The sequence below is a fragment of the Onychomys torridus genome, chromosome 2 (genome assembly GCF_903995425.1).
Source record: "Onychomys torridus chromosome 2, mOncTor1.1, whole genome shotgun sequence".
NCBI classification, from domain to species: Eukaryota; Metazoa; Chordata; class Mammalia; order Rodentia; family Cricetidae; genus Onychomys; species Onychomys torridus.
The window spans coordinates 33,379,104-33,398,580 of record NC_050444.1 but is presented as its reverse complement, the minus strand read 5'-3'; the positions used below and the strand labels follow the sequence as shown (position 1 = coordinate 33,398,580).

Sequence of the window (19,477 nt, the reverse complement as noted above, 5' to 3'; positions counted from 1 at the left end):
AGTAAGACCACTGCACTCTATTCAGTGGCACTGGACAATCAGAAGGGAAGCACACGGACGTGTGGTAAAAGCCTTCAAGGAACGAGGCTGACCCCAACACACACACTTCCTTCTCTCCACGAGAGCACTTCCACAGAGACAGTCAGCACGCCTGTTCTCAGTGTGCCAGGTGGGACCCCACTGCATAAGGATGATCACTACTCGGGGTTCCTCGGGTATCAGAGGCTCTAGGTTTGCTGCTGCAAATACATCTACTCCTGGGGATTCTTGGATTATGTTTTGACATTATTTATTTTATGACAGGTGAGTGGGTGGGTGGATGGGAGCCATGGCACCCATACGGGGGGTCAGAGGACAACTTACACAAGTTGGTTCTCTCCTTCCACCATGTGAACCCCAAGAAGTCAGCTTAAGTTGTCAGGCTTGGTGACAAACACCTTTTACCCACTGAGGCATTTCACAGGCCCAGGTTTGTTTAAACATAATTTTAATTAATTTCAAAATTATATATATTTATGAGTATCATATGATATTTTGATATGGTTCTTAGATATATTAAAGGGACATTCTAATTATCAGTGCTAAATATAAAAAAGTTCAATAACTAGGTACATAGTTATACATAATAATTTTGAATTTCTATATATGACAACTCAAAGAAAAATCAGTAGCTATAAGCTGAGTCCAGTTTTACTTTGGAGATATCCATATTAAAAATGTAAAAACCATGGAAACACCAGACACCCACTACCAAGAAACGCTGTACAAATTATGGTACCTGTGTGAGTATGGTAGCCATACTCATCACAAATGCCAAGGTCCTACAGGAGGGGGACTGGATGTGCCAGATTAAAATGGAATGAAGGAAGATGGCATTAATTACATTAAGCACATGATTGTGATCACATTAGATCTTTAAAAGACAGTCAGCAAAATATGGGCAGAGTCTGAAATAAACGATACTCCCACTTTACTTTCTGACAAGAGATTGCCTATGCACTTAGAAAATGCACCAGAGTCAGGTGTGGTGGCTCCCATCTGAAATAGCATAGAGGCTGAGGCAGGAGGACTGTCCTAAACTCCAGACTAGCCAGGCCTATAGAAGACACTGTCAGGAAAGTGGGAGAGGAGGAAGGGAACACTGCAATACCACAGGGAAGAGGAACACTTGCATCACCTACCCCCAGATGGCTCAAAACTGCCAACCATGGGGCATCTGGGTAAAAGGTACACTGGATCTATTTCTACAAATTTTATATAAACCTGAAATTATTTCAAAAGTTAAAAAGAGGCAAAGTCATGCTATAAGACAATTCTAGCTACCTGGCAGGCCAACCAGGCTGTGAAGGAACTTTTCATTTTCACCTCTCTGGGCTACAGCCGAGGTCCATCCACCTAAGGGACTAGATCTCTCCTACTTAACAGGCTCCTCACTTCCAGTTGTACTTGCCTGGGTACCACAAAGCTGCCTCTGCAGTGTACTGGCAAGGGGCTGTCATTTTAGCCAACTGCACAAAATGTACTAAGACAACAGGCCTCAAACTCTACCCCACATGACACATAAATAAACTTGACTCCTGACAGACTCGAGGTCTCAATTAACGAGACAAAACAATAACACTTCTAAAAATAACATGAAGTATCTTCACAGCCTTGAAACAGATGAGATTTACCAAATAACATTAAAAAGCACTTAAAAGACTGATAAATCTGCCATCATTAAAATAGAAGAATTTCTATTCTTCAAAATGCAACCTTAAGAATTTCAAAAGAGGGGCTGGAGAGATGGCTCAGGGGTTTAAGAGCACTGACTGCTCTTTTAGAGGACCCAGGTTCAATTCCTAGCACCCAATATCTAGAACTTCAGTTCCAGGAGACCAGACAACCTCACAGAGACATATATGTAGGCAAAAACATCAATGCACATAAAATAATAAATAAATTATTTTTAAAAAAGAATTAAAAAAGAAGTCAGACATGGTGGCACACACCTTTGGTCCCAGCCCTAAAGGCAGATCTCTGTCAGTGTGAGGTCAGCCTGGAGCACACAGCAAGTTCCAAGACAGCTAGGACTACACAAAGACAGTCTCAAAAACAACAACAAACAAAAAATCTATTTCAAAAGATAATCTGCAACATTCTGAAAAATATTCTGCAATATATATATTGACTGTATCTCAATATATATAAACATATCTCACAAACTATGTGAATCTAGAATATGTAAGAAACTCACAAGTCATTAAAATAGAACATAATTTTTAAACAACTGTATATACCAACTGTCCCTTTTCAACAGAGACTATGCTAATGCCAATGGACAAAAGACACCATCAATAAGCACATTCCACATCTGTTGCTAGGGAAATGCAAATGAAAAGCACACTTTATTGAAGACCCCTAGTACAGAACAGCTAAGCCTGCAAGCTGAAAGGTCAATGTTGAACAAGGACACAGAGAGCCTTCCTAACTGCGAGTGGAGTTCTTGGAAGTGCATGCTAATTCTGAGCCCATGGACATCTATTACCCAGCAGTTCCAATCCCAGGTTCACTCCTAACAGAATGGTGTGTGTACATGAATGTTCCCAGCAGGATTATTTCCAACAATGTCAATGTGGGAATAATTCAAGTATGTGTGCACTGGAATGCCATACAGCAGTGAAACGGCGGAATCTCACCAACACCAATGTAAAAAGGAGGCATCATCAGCAAAGCTGCACGTGTGATTCGGACACGCAGTCACAACTCGAGAGTCACTCAGGACGGCTTCCTTCTGAAGGAGGGGCTCTGCAATCACAGGGTGGCTTTCTCCAGCTCTGCAATCGTGGTTTGTGCCCTTGCCGGCATGATTCTAGACGTCTGTCCAAGTGCTCTTCCTTTTCCTACCGCACTCCAACACAGTGGACTTCCAGGCTCTCCTACCGTCACACTTGGAGTCGCACTGAGGTATTCCCTGCCTTTTAGCACAGGGTGCAGAACTTAACTCACAAGCCATCCTGCTTTCATAAAATGCCAGAGAGAGCTCCTTCCCTCCACACAAATGCCCACTCCCACTGCCTCACAGGAAGGATACACAATATTCAATACATGGTAGGGGTTTTTTTCATGTATTTATTCACAACTATGGCACTGACTACCTAGCCGATCACCTTGCATTCTTGTCTTCTACCTCCGAATCACATGTCAAATGTCACATGCTAAAATGCTCTTTTAAAGCATCATCCACTTGTTGCTAGATATTAAGTGCCCCAAAAGACCAGAAAAAAAAAAAAAAAGAAAGAAAGAAAAGAAAAAAGGCCAATCTTGTAAAGGAAGTGTTTGGGTCTTTACAGTGCACCCACTCTCCACCTACATCTTCTTCCTACGATAACTAAAATCATCACCACACAACCACACACAATGACCAGATTCTGACTCCTGGGCCCTCCTTTGTCATAGTATTCAGTCTAGAATGTTCTTTCCTTTCCCCCATATACCAGGCCTCTCTTCTTTCAAGGTCTACATCTTACTTCAGTCTATATGATCATTACTTTTAACATTAACGGCTGCTATTATTCACTTGGCACTTAAAGTCTACCATTAAATTATGTATTTGTGTACAATACTCTAAGATCCTCACAGAAAAAGAGGTTGTATACCTCTTACATATGTAACAGCAAGTGTTTAATACATACTGGTAAACTATACACAATCATAAAGGGTTTTTTTGGGTTTTTTTTTTTTTTTTTGGTTTGCTGTTTTGTTTTGTTTTGTTGGTTGGTTTGTTGGGTGGTTGTTTTCTGTTATTGTTGTTTTCTTTTTTGTTTGTTTTGAGATGTTTTCTCTGCATAACAGCCCTAGCTCTTTTGGAAGTCGATTTGCAGACCAGGGTGGCCTCAGACTCACATAGATCTCCCTACCTCTGCCTCTTGAGAGCTGGGATTCAAGGCATGCACCACCACCACTCAGCTAATCACAAAGTTTTACAAATCACCAAAGTAGGTCATCTTTACTAACCTCCAACTGAACAAGCTGGGCTTCTTCACCACTGTAGTAACATGCATACTATTTACACAAGCTTCCTCAAAGAATGCTGGAACAAGCTGAACAGGGGCAAAGGGTCTGCTAATTGGGAAACAGCCTTGAAAGAGCAGACTGTGTCTACAAAGCACAGGACAGTCAGGAAGGAAGTGCTTCCGTGACCTGAGTAAGAGGACAAGCTCAGGGCTAATTTAACAGAGTAGAGTCACCATTAGTTAATGAGTGGGCCTCACTTTATTAAAAAAGGCCTAATGCAGTACTAGCAGTGATTTTAAGGTAAGAATACATTAATAGTTAACAAATGAATGTGTAAACAGACACATGGCTGAAAGTGAACTAAGAAGAACTTTATTAATTGATGTTATCAGTTAATGACTATGGCTAACACAGGTTGGCCTCTTCCCAAAAGACTACTGGACATGTGATATTGTTGGCAGTGATGAAATCAAAATAGCTTTTCAAAAACTGTTCTTAGAAGCTTAAAATTAGAACTTTCATTTATTTAAGAATTTTGCACATGGGTGGCTTTAAAAGATTTGAGGGGTTCTTAATAAACTTCATATGAATGTTCTAAATTACTAGTTGTTTTAAAATTTTTACACCAACAAGCAAAATATTTATAATTTTGCATTAACCTAAAAAGGAATAACTTAATTATTAAAATTTATCACACACACTTTAAAAAGAGAAACAATTCCTTTACTTATTTCCTGTATTTGAACCCACATGTGCTTTTGCCAACATTCAAAGGAACAGATTTTACGGTGTCCACTAAGGTGAACTTTACAAACAACTGTACCTGTCTTCTTAATTACTGTGTGTGTGTGTGACTCACCTACTATGCAATGCAACACACAAAGAAAAGTAACACATCAGCTCACAGCACAAAGAAGGAAACAAATCAATGCCATACCTGGGTTATTATTGACATTACTTTTGGGTGGTTTCTGAACTGGTTTGGGAAGCGTGGATTCCGTCAAAGCTTTATTAGCAACAGCCTGCTGGGCCTTCTTTATACTGCTCCCTTCGGATTCCCATGTCTGCTCACCAAGACTCAGCTGCACTGAGAACATCTTAGAAAAATACAGACAGACAGAGAAAACATAAAAATTTTCAGGTACCAAAACTAATAGTCTGAGAGAACACACACACACACACACACACACACACACACACACACACACACACACACAATATAGAACCAAAGTTATAGCAGAAGCATATTAGAGATTGTTTGCAACAACAACAACAAAAAATTTACTACCAAGTGAAAGGATGTCAGGAGACTGTACCATATTGTCTGATCCCCTCGAAAGACGTAACAGTAGCTCTAAATATAAGCTTTAAATAGACCAGACCAAGACAAAATGCTTTCCAAAATAGAATCACATTGCTAACGTCATTCCAACAGGCCTTGGGAAAGTAGTGCATATAACAAATAAGAGAAACTGAAGAGATGTCAAAAGGCCCTATCATCCTGACACTTTCATTAACCCTGTGTCTGGAGTGTTCACTCAGCACAATGTAACCAGTGACTCGGGTGTCCTATAAACACTCAATTCCCACAATGTGCATTTAACCAGAACATAAATTCTATCCAGGATACCTTTAAAAACTTCTTAAATCTTTCTCATCTTTCTGACAAGGACACTTGTACTAGACCTACCCTCTTACCTTGTTTTGTTTAGCTATAATAATCTAAACTCATTGCTACTAAAACTATGCGTGGTGGTTTGAATTAAAATGGCCTCCATAGACACACACATACTTGAATACTTGGTCCCCAATTGGTGAAACTGTTTGGGAAGGAGTAAGAGGTGTGGCCTTGCCAGAAGTATGTCACTGGGGACTATCTCTGAGGTTTCAAAAGTGTTAGCTCTCTCTGCCTTCTGTTTGTAGTCTGAGATGTGAGCTCTCACCCGCTGCTCCAGCCACCTGCTACCTCCACACCACCTTCATGGACTACTTATCTCTCTAGAATCAGAAGCCCAAAGAAAACTCTTCTTGATCATGATATCCATCACAGCAATAGAAAAGGAACTTCCTGCCAGGGGAGCTGTTACACACCAGTAATCCCAACACTCAGAAAGCTAAGGCAGGAGGGTCAGCAGTTCAAGTCCAGCCTGAGTGACACACTGAAACTCTACCTCAAAATGAAACACAAATGAGGTGGCTGGGGTGATGGCCCAGACTGAAGAGTATTTGTCATGCAAGATTAAGAACTTGAGTCAGATCCTCAGTACCCACATAACAAGCTAAGTGTGGTGGCTCATGCTGGCAGACATGGGGCTTGCTGGCCAGACAGTCTTGCCCAATCAGTCATCCCCAGATTTAGTGAGAGAGCATATCTCAAAAAATAAAGTGGAGAACAATAGAGAAAGACAACCAGTGTGAGCATCTCACCTGAATGTGCGAACACACGCACACTGTTAAAAATAAATTTAAAAGACCAATAAAAAAAATCAAACTATCCAAAATTAAAAGTAACCACATCACTCTATCCAAACTCCAATTGTTACCATTTTAGCATGGCATAAAAGTTCTGCATGTCTGGAGCTGGAGAGATGGCTCAGCAGTTAAGAGCACTGACTGCTCTTCAATTCCTAGTACCCACATAGCAGCTCACAACTGTCTGTAACTCCACAATCTGACACCCTCACACAGACTTACATGCAGGTAAAACACCAGTGCACATAAAAATAAAATTATAAAAAACTTCTGCATGTCCATCCCCCATTTCACACATATCTTCTCCTTCTGCATCCCACATTCCACCCAGATCACATTTCCACTGAGTACAAAATCTTACTTCTTATCTTTAAATTTTCAGATCAAGTTATAGAATAAACACAGGCTACTTACTACTTTCTAGTATTAATCAAAAACTATTAAATATAAAAAATGTATTTCTGTAGCAAGGTAATCTCTTAGAAAATATCTTTTTTTCCAAAATGTATTTTATTTGTATGGGTGTTTTACAGATGCCCACAGAGGTCAGAAGACAGTGTCAGATCCTCTGAAAGTGAAGATATAGATGTTTGAGGGTTACCATGTTGGTGCTAGGAACTGAATCCAGGTCCTCTGCAAGAACAGCAAGTGTTCTTAACCACTGAGTCATTTCTCCAGCCCTAGAAAATATCTTAATAACTGATTAAAGTTAGTCTGGTCAATATTCATACCATCCAACATCATACGCCTCTAGGTAAAATTCAATGAAAAGCACACATCAACAACTATATACTATGCTTGGCCAAAAAATTTTAAACTGCATCCATCCAGGAGGACAGGACCAAATCTTAATTATGGGGCACGCAATAAGACAACCAGCTGAGACTTCAAAAAGGTTAAAGTCATGGAGGGAGAAAGAATCCAAGGAGGCTATCACATATTAAAAGATGATATAAGGACACAACAAATGTGATGTTATAACATGTGATCCTTAATTAGATTCATGACGGAAATTTTAAAAGAAAAAAAAATGAAGCATTTATAGAACAACTGAGGAAACTGGCCCATGGACTGTGCTATGGCTTGAACATATCCCATGAGTTTATCTGCTGAGGATCTAGTCCCCAAAGCAATAGGACCGAAAGCAAGGCCTTGAAGAGAAATAAAGTCGTAAGAGGTCTAGACAGTCCGGCAGAAGCGCTGTTATCACTGCCGCACAGTGCTTCTTTCAGAGAGAGCAGGTTTGTGATGAGAACAAGTTTAGCCTCGTGTTCTCTGCACTCTCTTGTCCACCTGGCTCCAACCATGGAGTCAAAGGGGAAAAGGTTCCCACTATCATTGCCTCTTGATCTGACAGTCCCCACACTCCAGAACCTAAGCCATGTCAATTTCTTTATACGGCAGCTGCAAGCAGACTAATGAAGACTATATTAAATAGGATACCTAGTGATGATTGATTCTTGAATCATGGAAGCTTGTGGCTACACATAAAAGGGTATTTAACCTTAAAAGACAGATACAAGTAAGTTTTCAAGTATACAAGGTTATAACTGAAATTTGCTTTCAAACTCTCTAAGGAAAAAGCAAAGGTGTACTCAGAGGAAGCAAGAAATAAAGTCATGTGACATATACTGGTAACTGAACCTGAGCAGTATCTGAGGGCCACCCTACTGCTCCCTCAAGTATACTGTATCATCTATTTTTAGAAATAGAGTTGGAGAGCACAGTTATTGAAAATGCACCAAGTGATCTCTGTAAACCTGAGAACAGCCTGCTCTACAAAATGTGTTCCAGAACAGCCAGGGCTAAAATAAAATGCAAAATGTATTGATATTTGTTCAGAGTGATTATTTTTCTTTTGTAATGATTCAGTTTAAAACTTACAAGGCTACAAAGATGTTCCAAACAGTTAAAGACTAGCTACTCTTGCAGAGGATTCAGGTTTAGTTCCCAGCCCCCACATGGCAATTTACAACTGTCTCTTAGGCAGGCAGTGGTGGCGCACACCTTTAATCCTAGCACTCCAGAGGCAGAAGCAGGTGGATTTCTCTGAGTTCAAGTCCAGCCTGGTCTACAGAGCAAATTCCAGGACAGCCAGAGCTACACAGAGAAACCCTGTCTCAAAAAAACAAAACAAACAAACAACCACAACTGTCTCTAACTCCAGTTCCAGGAGATCAATATCCTCTTCTAACCTGCAAAGGTAACAGGCATGCACACAATGCACTTTCATTAATGCAGGCAAAACACTGCTACACATAAATTAAAGATAAATCTTGCCGGGCGGTCGTGGCACACACCTTTAATCCCAGCACTTGGGAGGCAGAGCCAGGTGGATCTCTGTGAGTTCGAGGCCAGCCTGAGCTACCAAGTGAGTTCCAGGAAAAGGCGCAAAGCTACACAGAAAAACACTGTCTCGGGGGAAAAAAAAAAAAACAAAAACACAAAACCACCTCAATTTAAAATTTATACTTAAAAACATTATCTTTATTACTTTCAACCTGATTTAAAAGTAATATTCATTATTTGCTCCTTTTCCCAAATTTTAGTACTTAACAAAAAACTGTGACACAAAGATCAGCTTAAAGATTTTAATATATATAATATATATATCACATGACATGTTTATATATGATAGTCACATACATATCTCAAGGGTTAAAAACAGCTATACAAGTGAGTATCAGACCTTGAAACTGTCTCCCACACAAACTCTCCTCAACAACACCCATAAGCACCTAATGACCCACTGGGCAACTCCACGAAATCAAGGAGTCGAGCAAAACACTATGTTTTCCACTCTACCCCACTCACCAGTTCATACTCCAGAATGTTCTCTCTATGATTCTCCCAATAGTTCCAGTTCAAAAACTCAATAGCCTCTTCACCTTTCCTTATATATCCAGCTACTCAAGAACATGCCAAGTCAGTGGTATCCATGGAAATAAAAGAACAGAGATTTTGGAAAGCACACAGAAGAAATATAGTCCACTTTGGACTGGATATTTGTGCTCCCCCCTCTCATTCTTACATTGAAACCCTAATACTGGATGTGATAGTACCTTGTTTAACCCATCTTGTCAATGAGACTGTTAAAAGAGGCTGAACAAAAATAGTTTGGAAAACTCACTAAACAGGAGCCAGAAAAAGAAACAAAAATCATTTTAAGAAATATGGCTAGAACTCTACTTTGATGAAAGATATAAAATATAAGTGATGTTTAATGAGAATGTCCCCATGGCTCATTTACTTGAATGCTTGGTCTCCATTTGGTGGCACTGTTTGGGAAGGATTGGGAGGTGTGGCCTTGTTGGAGCAGGTGTGTCACTGGGGTGGGCTTTGAGGTTTCAAAAGCCTATGCCATTCCCAGTTAGCTCTCTCTGGGCCTCCTACTGTTGATCAAATGGAAGCTCTCAGCTACTGCTCCAGAGCCTGACTGCTGCCAAGCTCCCCACTACGACGGTCTTAGACTTACAGCCCTCTGGAGCCCTGAGACCCAAATTAAATTTTTTTTGAAAGAAAGCTTTTCTAAGTTGCCTTGGTCATGGTATTTTGTTGCAGCAACAGAAAAGTCAGTAAGAAGCAGCTGGTGCCAGCAGTGGGACACAGCTGTGAAATCCTGACCATGCTGGGTTGTTTGGAGGATGTGTTAAACTCTGAACAAGGAGAGAGGTGGAACACCATAAACGGAGCTTAACAGGCCAATCTAAAAGGAGCTTGAAGATAACAACACTGAGAGCAATGTGGACTACGGAGCCCAGCTCAAGAGGTTTCAGAGGGGAACAGTATTAGCAGCTGGGCTAGAGATCACTTTTGTGATATTTTGCCAAAGAACATGTTTGGTTTTTGCCCTTGTCTAAGAATCTGCCTGAGGCTAAACTGGAGTTCTGGCCTAACTTCCCTGCCAGAGGAGATGTCAAGACAGCCTACTATCAGTTCTGCTGCACAGTTATTAGTAATCACTCTCGTGCAGGTCCACAACAAAAGGAGAGCAAGCAGGAAGGAAAAACTGGAAAATGTATAGTTGAGGAGAACAAGAACACCAGGAAATTTGATGTTGAAGCCTTGGTTTGTGTTAGAAGAAATAAGGAGAAATGGAATAAAGGGAGTGGTGTCCTCAAGACCAGACCCCACCCAGCTAATCCTGCAATTTGTGAAAAGAACAGGCCTACAGAATTATCTGTTCACAAATCAAAACTAATGCAAATACGACTCAAGGAGTGGGCTGGGCTCCAACCCAGGCAGGCAGCAGAACCTGGCACCCATGTGGTTCTGACCTTAGAGTTAACGGGAGTCAGGAGTAAGAGACCTTGCACTCTTCCTCTGAGGTTAAAAAAGCTGCAGGGGCCAGGGGTGTGGCAGGGGAGTCCCTGCAGGGAGACCACTATGAGAAGCTGTGAAGGTGAAGCCTGGATGTGTTGGAGACCCCAAAAGGCTGGAGGTATCAGAACTGTGGGACACCTGCCAAGGAAAATTGCTAACAGGAATGGAACCAGCCCAAGAGAAAAGTAACTGACAGTCAACCAAACTGGAAAGAGCGGGAGACCTGAGGAACTGTCTAAGCCCTTGGATGACAGACATAGAGATACAGGATTTAGAGTCTGCCCTACTGGGTTTCTGTCTTGTATTGGTCCAGTATTTCTTCACTACGCCCCATTTCTCCCTTCTGAAATGCTAATGCATACTCTGTGCCAATGTATGTTAGAAGCATGTAATTTGGGTTTTGCACTTAGAGGGGGTTACAATTAAAAGACTGCCTTTAGTCTCAGAAGAGACTTTGGAATTTGGATTTTTAAACTGTGTTAAGACTTTGAAACACTATGGAGACTTTTGAAGTTGGACTAAATCCATGTTGCATTATGATATGGCTAGAAGCCTGGGGGCCAAGGAATGGCATATGGTGGTTTGAATGAAACGGCCCCACAGACTCATCTATTTGGTCCTCGGGTGGTGGAACTGTTTGGAAAAAATTAGTGTGGCTTCACAAGAAGAGGCACATCACTGTAGATGAACTTTGCAGCTCTTTCTCTCTGCATCCTACTTGTGAATCAGAGGTGGGCTCTCAGCTATGGTTCCAGTGCTCTGCCTCCCTGCTGCCATGTTCCCCACCATGACGGTCATGGACTACAGTCCTCTGGGATGTGGAGCCCCAATTAAATGCTTTCTTTTGTAAGTTGCTTTGGTTGTGGTGTTTTGTTACATACAGCGACAGAAAATAACTGAGACACTATATATTCAAGAATCTCAACCATTGCCAAGCAAGACAAACTGAAAGAGACCCACACCAATACATGCTATACAACACTAAATAAATGAACCGTACCTCTCATCAACCAAACAAGCAACCTTGGAGAAGGGAACATCTTGATTTCCAGAGTTATTACATTGCAATATTAAAATTGTCCAATTCTCAGCAAAAATTGTAAATTTCAACAAATCCCAAGTGGAATAAATTCAGAGATCTACACTAAAACGCAATATAGTGAATGCAATACAGCCCATTCACATAGAAGATCATTAACAAAAACAAGTTCCTGATAGTGAAGACACTAGGCATACCAATTGACTGTCTTTTGTTATTTTTATTTATTATTATTATCATTATTTTATTTTTAAGGGAAAGCATGAACACAGTCCCCCATGACCACAAATTATGCAATCAAGTTTCCACATTTGGGGAAATCACAGAGGTTAGCATATCTGTAGTGCAGTGGATAAGCCTCACCCTGGGAAAACCACCTTCATGACCATGGTATCTCCCCTGTCAGGTAAGTATTAAAAGTTAACTGTCTTAAGTATCCTCCAAAAGTGGAGGAAATTATAAAAAAAAAAAAAAAAAAAAAAAACTAAGAGAATCCCAGCACTTGGGAGACAGAGGCAGGAGGATCTTTGTGAGTTCAAAGCCAGCCTGGTCTACAGAGTAAGCTCCAGGACAGCCAGAGCTGCACAGAGAAACCTGTCTTGAAAAACAAAACAACAAAAAACAAAAAAAACTAAGAGGAAACAATGGATGAAAATGTAGGGAATATTAATTATAAAGGTACCAAATAGAAATTTGGGGCTGAAAACAATAAGGAAAATCTTAAATTCTTAGAAAACTTCAACAACATACTTGACTAGGATGAGAAAAGAATCAGTGAATTTGAATATGACACAATTAAAATGACCTAGTCTGAGAAGCAAGAACAATAAAAGAAGAATAAAGTATGTCTCTATAACCCAAATAGGGAGAGCCAGGCAGGGAAATGACTGTGAACTGTACAGCTTCCTAGTCCGCCTGGCAAGCTTGAAGCCAATCAGGGTTACATAGCAAGATTCTGTCTTTTTAGAAAAGACGGGGATGGAGGAGGGGTGGGGTGGGGAAAGGAGCCGTAGACAGAGAAGCAGACAGAATCTGAGGACATGTAACAACTGACTCAAAAATCTCACAGAAGAAAAAGAAAAGGGAACAAAACCACTTAAAATTATGGCTAAAAAGTTTGTAACTTTGATGAAAGACTGTGAACCTATATATCTAAGAATTTCAACAAATCCCAAGTGGAATAAATTCAGAGATCTACACTAAAACATAATATAGTGAAAGACAAATTGGAAATCATAAGAGAAGCAAAGTACAAACGTGCAGTCCCAGCATGCTGGGGGGCGAGGCAGGGGGTCACAATTCTAAGGTTAGCCTGGGATGTACAGCAAGATCCTTTCCCCAGGGTAGGGAAGGTGCAACCAATCAGATAACAGATCTTCTAGAAGAGATCCTCCATGAGACTGGCAGGTTCTCCTCAGAAACCATGGCAACTAGACAGTAAGGGAGGATGATATATTTACAAGGCTAAAGCAGGGGAAAAACACTCAACCAGGAATTCTGTAGTGAACAAACCACACTTCAAAAATGGAGCAGAAATTTAAAAATTAATCAGAAAGTCAAGGAAGTCTGCTGCTAGTAGCTGACAAGGCATGATGAAAAAAAAAAAAAAAAGACCTTCATGCTGAAATGAAAGAACACTAGTTGGTAACGCAAACATATATAAAGAAATATAAGGTTTCTAGTAAGGCAAAACAATACCTAAATATAAAAGCTAGTGTTGCTGTCCTGTTGCTTTGTAACTCCACTCTGTTTCTATGACATAATAGACAATCGCATGAAATTATAAACACACTGGTCTACATAGTGAGTTCCAAGACAGCCAGGGCTACACAGAGAAATCTGGTCTCAAAAAACAAAAACAAACTAACTAACAGCTCTTGTATAAAAGCTAACAGGGATGTAAACTATCTTCAAAAGCAGCATCTTAGCATGTTAAACTTACATCAGCCACACCCTATTGGTCCCAAATTACCACCAAGAAGAAAGAGAAAAGAAAATACATATTCCTACTAAGACATGTACACAGATGTTCAAAGTATCATTATAATAGCGAAAGGATGAAATCTAACTATCCATCAACCCATGAATTTTAAAGAGTGCTACATCCACAAAGGAGCATTCAACAATAAAAAGAAAGAAATACTGATACACAGATACACATAAGCATGAACTCAAAATGACTGTGCTCAGTGGAAGAAGTAAGAGCACATACAAATGAAGACACTGATGTAAAGTTCTAGAACAAGAGCTGTCACAGTTGGTTAGAGAAAACAGAGCACTAGCTGCCTAGGGTCTTGGGTGCAGGGCAAACTTTGGTGGACACTGGAAATGTTTGGTTTGTTCACACAGACATAAATGCAGCATGAATACTTCTGATGCAACTTAATTCCCAAAGCAAACAGGACTGCACTGAGGCAGAACAGCAGTGTCTCCGCCGTTCTGCTTCTATTCTCCCTGCCCTCTCTCTATCCTAGACCTCTCTCCCACCATCCTTATTCCTTTTGTATTTCCACAGCATCTGTCCATACAAATTCATTTTATTTATAACATTTCAATCTCACCCGAGAATTCGGATTCCAAAGGCACAGTCTACAGTTCAAAGTCCTCAGTCATCCTAATTGCATTTTCCCAAATGATGAAATAGAAAAACCCATGTATCAAATCTAAACCCTGGGACAGACGCCAGGTGTGGTGCTGCCTGCCTGTAACTCTAGCATTTAACGGGCTGAGGAAAGAGAATCCCTAGTTCAAGGCCAGTCTGTGAGACCACATCTGAAACAACAAAAAGCAAACACAAAAATCGTACACTATAAAATATGGAACATTTTACAAGACAAATAATTCTATCTTCAACTAACCGATATCAAAGGACTGAGGGAAAATGGAAAGGAAAGGTAATATTAACAAATAAAAGAGACATCATCTAATGTGATCCTTGCTTGGATCCTATTTAAACAAAGCAAATGTAGAAAGACACCTGTGAGTCAACAGAGAAAAGGCAAACACGGACCACACACTCTGCAATGTTTAGTGTTATTCATCCACTGAGTGCAATAATAGTATGGTATTTTTTATGCTTACCAGATGAATAGCAAAGCACTCATTGGCAGGCATGCTCTTAAAGAAGCCTAATGAAACCAGGAGCAGTGGTGCACACCCTGTAACCCTGGCACTGGACAGGCAAGGGCAGAAGGATCATTGAGTCTGGGGCCAGCCTGTGCTATACAGTGAGTGCCTGGTTCAATATTTTTAAAGATAAAGTTAAAATAAAATTAAAACCTCTATACCACTACAAAAAGAGTTAAATAAAATAATCTGAGCAAAATATTGGTAATATGGGCATGCTACCATGTATCTGTCATCAATGTTTTATAACTTAATTTTTATTACTTCTTTCATTTTTGAGATTATCATATAATTATATCACTTTCCTTTCCTTTCCTCCCTCTAAACCCTTCCAAGTACCCCTCCTTTCTTTCTTTTAAATTCATGGCCTCTTTTGATTAACTATAACTTAAAGTTTTTGAGAAAAGGTTCATTAATACCATGAGACTGAGCTTCTAATGGTATTAGATGTATCTCATTTCATCCTATTTCAAGATTAGTTAACAGTGGCTATCACATAGGAAATACTAAATGGACCTTTTCCCAAAATTGTTCAGTCCTAAAAAATCACTATCAAGGCAGGCAGTGGTGGCATGTGCCTTTAACCCCAGCACTGGGGGGGCAAGGAGCAGAAGCAGGCGGATATCTGAGTTCTAGGCCAGCCTGTTCTAGCTCTAGGACAGCCAAACAACACAAAGAAATCTAGTCTCAAAAAAAGAAAGAAAGAAAGAAAGGAAGGAAGGAAGGAAGGAAGGAAGGAAGGAAGGAAGGAAGGAAGGAAGGGAGGGGAGACCGACAGACAGACAAAAAAGAATTGCAAAATAAATCACTAGCAAGTAACTAAATTATCTGGATGCCTCAGCATTAACATGATCCTTCATTACAATCCAAGGGGTCTTGGGAGAGGGATCAGTGTGGGAAGAACTTGCTGCACAAGCGTCAGGACCTGAGTCTTGATCTCCAGAAGAATATGTAAAGGCAGCGTGCCACAGCATGGCACCCAGTGATAAAGAGCGGAGACAGAGGAGCATGTGGCTCACTGGCCAGCCAGTCGAACCGAAACAGCAAGTTCCAGCTTCAGTAAGAGGCCTAGTCTCAGAGAACAAGGTGAAGAGTAAGCAAGGAAGATAACACGTAGTTCTCTATTCTCCTTAAGTACATGCACAGTGACATGCCTGCACACCACGTGCACACATGCATACACCACACATGCTAAATAATTACCTTCTTTAAAGAGTGGTCAGTCCACTCTATCACACTATCAAGGCATTATATCTCTCAGCTCACTGATTTAAAAACATTTTTAATTAATTGCTCGATACCACATGCTGGCAATACAGGACTAGGATCAGACTAGCAAATGCACTCAGGATTTCTGAAAATCAAGGTGACAACTTGATTTCAAAGCCACTGGGTGAGGAGGCTGGAGACATGTCTCAGCTGTTAAGAGCATGAGAAGCCTGAACAGAGGACCTGGGTTCATTGCCCAGCTCCCATGAGGCAGCTCCCAAACCTAGGTAACTCCAGTTCTGGGGGCTCTGACACCAGGTCTGCACGTGGTGTAGACATACATCCAGACCAAAAGCTCACAAGTATAAAATCAACAAATCTAAAGGAGGAGGAGGAGGAGGAGGGAGGCAGAGCCACTGTCTGAGGTATCTCCCTAGGTGATACCAATCACAAAGCAATCCTGTTCAAAGTGCCAGCAACCAGCAGCTCTGTCACCCTGACAGCTTATCAAGATGAGGACACAAAGGAAGAGAAAGCAGCTTCTTCTGACAAAGGGCCTCTGCTCCAGACACTGCAGCCGCCTCCTCAGATGTGAGAGAACTCCCTATGAGCCTGAGGACTAGAGAGAGGTACAAAGACGACACAGCAATGCTGTATCAACTTACACCAATGTGAGGCACAATAAGTCGTGTCCATCGCCATGAAGAATGGAACACTGAAGGGATGAGGTGAACATTAATATGATTTTTATTCAGCAATCATATATTAAAGGTTGCCTTAAGACGGGGGCTGGAGCACTCTGGAGGCAGAGGCAGGCCTAGTCTACAGAGCTAGTTCCAGGACAGCCAGGGCTACACAGAGAAACCCTGTCTCAAAAAGGGGGGGGGGGGGGGGCTGGGGGCCGAAAGACGGCTTAACAGTTAGGAGTACTTACTCCTCTTCCAAAGGACCCGGGTTTGGCTGTCACGTCTTCTGACCTCTATGGTCACCAGGCACACATGTGGCACACATACATATATGTAGGCAAACACTCTTCCACACATAAAATAGAATATTTTTAAAGTTGCCCTAAGTTGCTCAGATTCCATAATACTCAATGGAGGATTAAATTAGGTAAAAATTAGGTAGGCCACTTTTTCCCACCAAAATGAATGGGAAGAGCACATGTATCTTAGAGATCTTAACCTCTGGCAGTGTCTCAACTCTGACCACAAAACTGAATCATTTCAGAGCCTCAAAATCCCGAGGTGTGGGTCTAACTGAGGCCACTGAACTCAGAATTTCTATTATGCATACAAATATACACAAGATAATTGATATACCATTAATCAGTTAATGTCCCAAGAAAACTATCAGTCAGAACTAGGTTTAAATCTTTCTTGATAGAGATAATCATTTCTTTCATTAAAATACATTTTATATGAGTTGTAGACATGTGTGAATGACTGAAGATAAGCAGGCTTTCCATAAAGAAACTGAAACAGCCAATTAATTAATAGAAGTTGAGTACATAAATACTATGTTTCATTCAAGAGTATAGCAATTGATCAAGGACCTCAACATAAGACCTAATATTCTAAGGCTGGAGAGATGGCTCAGTGGTTAAGAGCACTGGCTGCTCTTCCAGAGGACCCACAACACCTACAAGGAAGCTCACAACTGCCGGTAACTCCAGTTCTAGGCAATCCAATGTCCTCTCTGGCTTCCATAGGTACCACGCACACATGTGGTATGCAGACATACATGCAGGCAAAACACCCATACACAAACATTTTTTAATTTTAATAAAAATTTAAAAAAACCCTGATACCCTGAATCTGTTAGAAGAGAAAGTAGGAAATACACTTCAATGTGTAGACACAGGAAAGAACTTCTGAACAGGACCTCCATTGAGCAGGCATTAAGGCCATCACTGACAAATGGTCCTCACTAAACTCAATAGCTTCTGTACAGCAAAGAACACCATTATTAGAGTGAAGAGTCAGTCTGCTGAATGAGGGAAAAAAAAAACATTACCAGCTATACAGAGGGGTAGTCTAGAATATACAAAGAACTTAAAAACTAAAACCAAGAAAACAAACAACCCAACTGAAAACTGGCCCATGAACTATCCAGAGCTCTCAAAAGAAGAAATACAAATAGCTGAGAAGCATTTTAAAATGTCAACATCCATAGCCATCATGGAAATGGAATTAAAACTACTCTGAGATTTTTATCTCCCCCAGTAAAAATGACTAAGACTAAAACATCAACAAGAACAGAGGCAACAAATGCTGGTGTGGATGTGGGAAAAGGGAAGAAAACACACACTCACAGCTGGTGGGAGTGCAAAGTGGTACAGCAACTATAGAAATCAGTGCAGAGGCTTCATAACGAGCTAGAAGTAGAAATGCCTTGAACCCAACTCTTCCACTCCTGGGCACATTCTCAAAGGGCTTTATATCCAACTACACAAATACTTGCTCATCTATACACACTGCTGCTCTACTCACAATGTCCAGGTAATGGAAACTGCCTTGATGTCCATCAACTGATAGATGAATAATGAAAGCATGGTACATATACACAATGGAGTGTTTTTTCATCTATAAAGAACAATGAAATTCTCAAATAAATGGACATAATCACTCTGAGTGAGATAACCAAGATCCAGAAAGACAGATGCCAAACATTCCCTCTCATGTGGTTGGCTGTTTTTAATCTTTTCACATATGTGTTTGAACTGGAAGAACCAATCAGGAAAGTAGTAAGGAGCTCTGGGGTCATTTTAAGAGAAAGGGGGTAGAGCAAAGGTGGTATGAAGGGGAGACAGGAAGAATGGAAGAGTAAGTGCTAAGGGGACAGGGGTGGGAGGGAGGGCAGGGTGCTGGAGAGGGTATAAGGAGGGACAACTAACACTAAAGACCTCTACAATGCCACACAGAAACCTACTGCTGTAGAAGCATCCTAAAATACATGCATCTTTTATGTATTTTATATATGTCTATATAAAAGTATTTTTAATGGAGTTATCCTATAATGGGGGATACTGGCTCTTCCAGATAGGCTATATTAAAAATCCCAGTGCCAGGGATGGGTTATCTCTTTTTTAATTCAGTCAGTGGGGTCCACAGACACCCCCTAAAATATTGCCACTGCCCTTGGTTACCTCCAGAACCTGATGGTAAGACCCTATTGCTAAAGACCACACAACACATTTGAGGCAAAGATCATGGAAAAATCAAGCTGGTAGCAACCTGGAAACTTCATACCTAGTAGGTAGATTTCATGCTGCTAGAAGGTTCCTCTGCATACTATTAGGGGAGAAAAGTC

At 40.8% G+C, this 19,477-nt stretch overlaps 1 protein-coding gene and 1 non-coding gene across 7 annotated transcripts in view; both read right to left on the bottom strand.

Annotated features, from left to right (window-relative positions):
• The window catches only part of Stau2 (staufen double-stranded RNA binding protein 2), a 275,907-nt gene that overhangs the window by 215,225 nt on the left and 41,205 nt on the right, over positions 1-19,477 (bottom strand). For all 6 annotated transcript variants that reach the window (XM_036177469.1, XM_036177472.1, XM_036177473.1 and 3 more), the window contains one exon: positions 4,934-5,093. In XM_036177469.1, coding sequence (XP_036033362.1) covers positions 4,934-5,093 — 160 coding nt within the window. The remainder of the gene's footprint in view (positions 1-4,933; positions 5,094-19,477) is intronic.
• LOC118579048 lies at positions 12,082-12,244 on the bottom strand. The gene has a single exon (XR_004944415.1). It is a non-coding gene; the product is annotated as a U1 spliceosomal RNA (small nuclear RNA).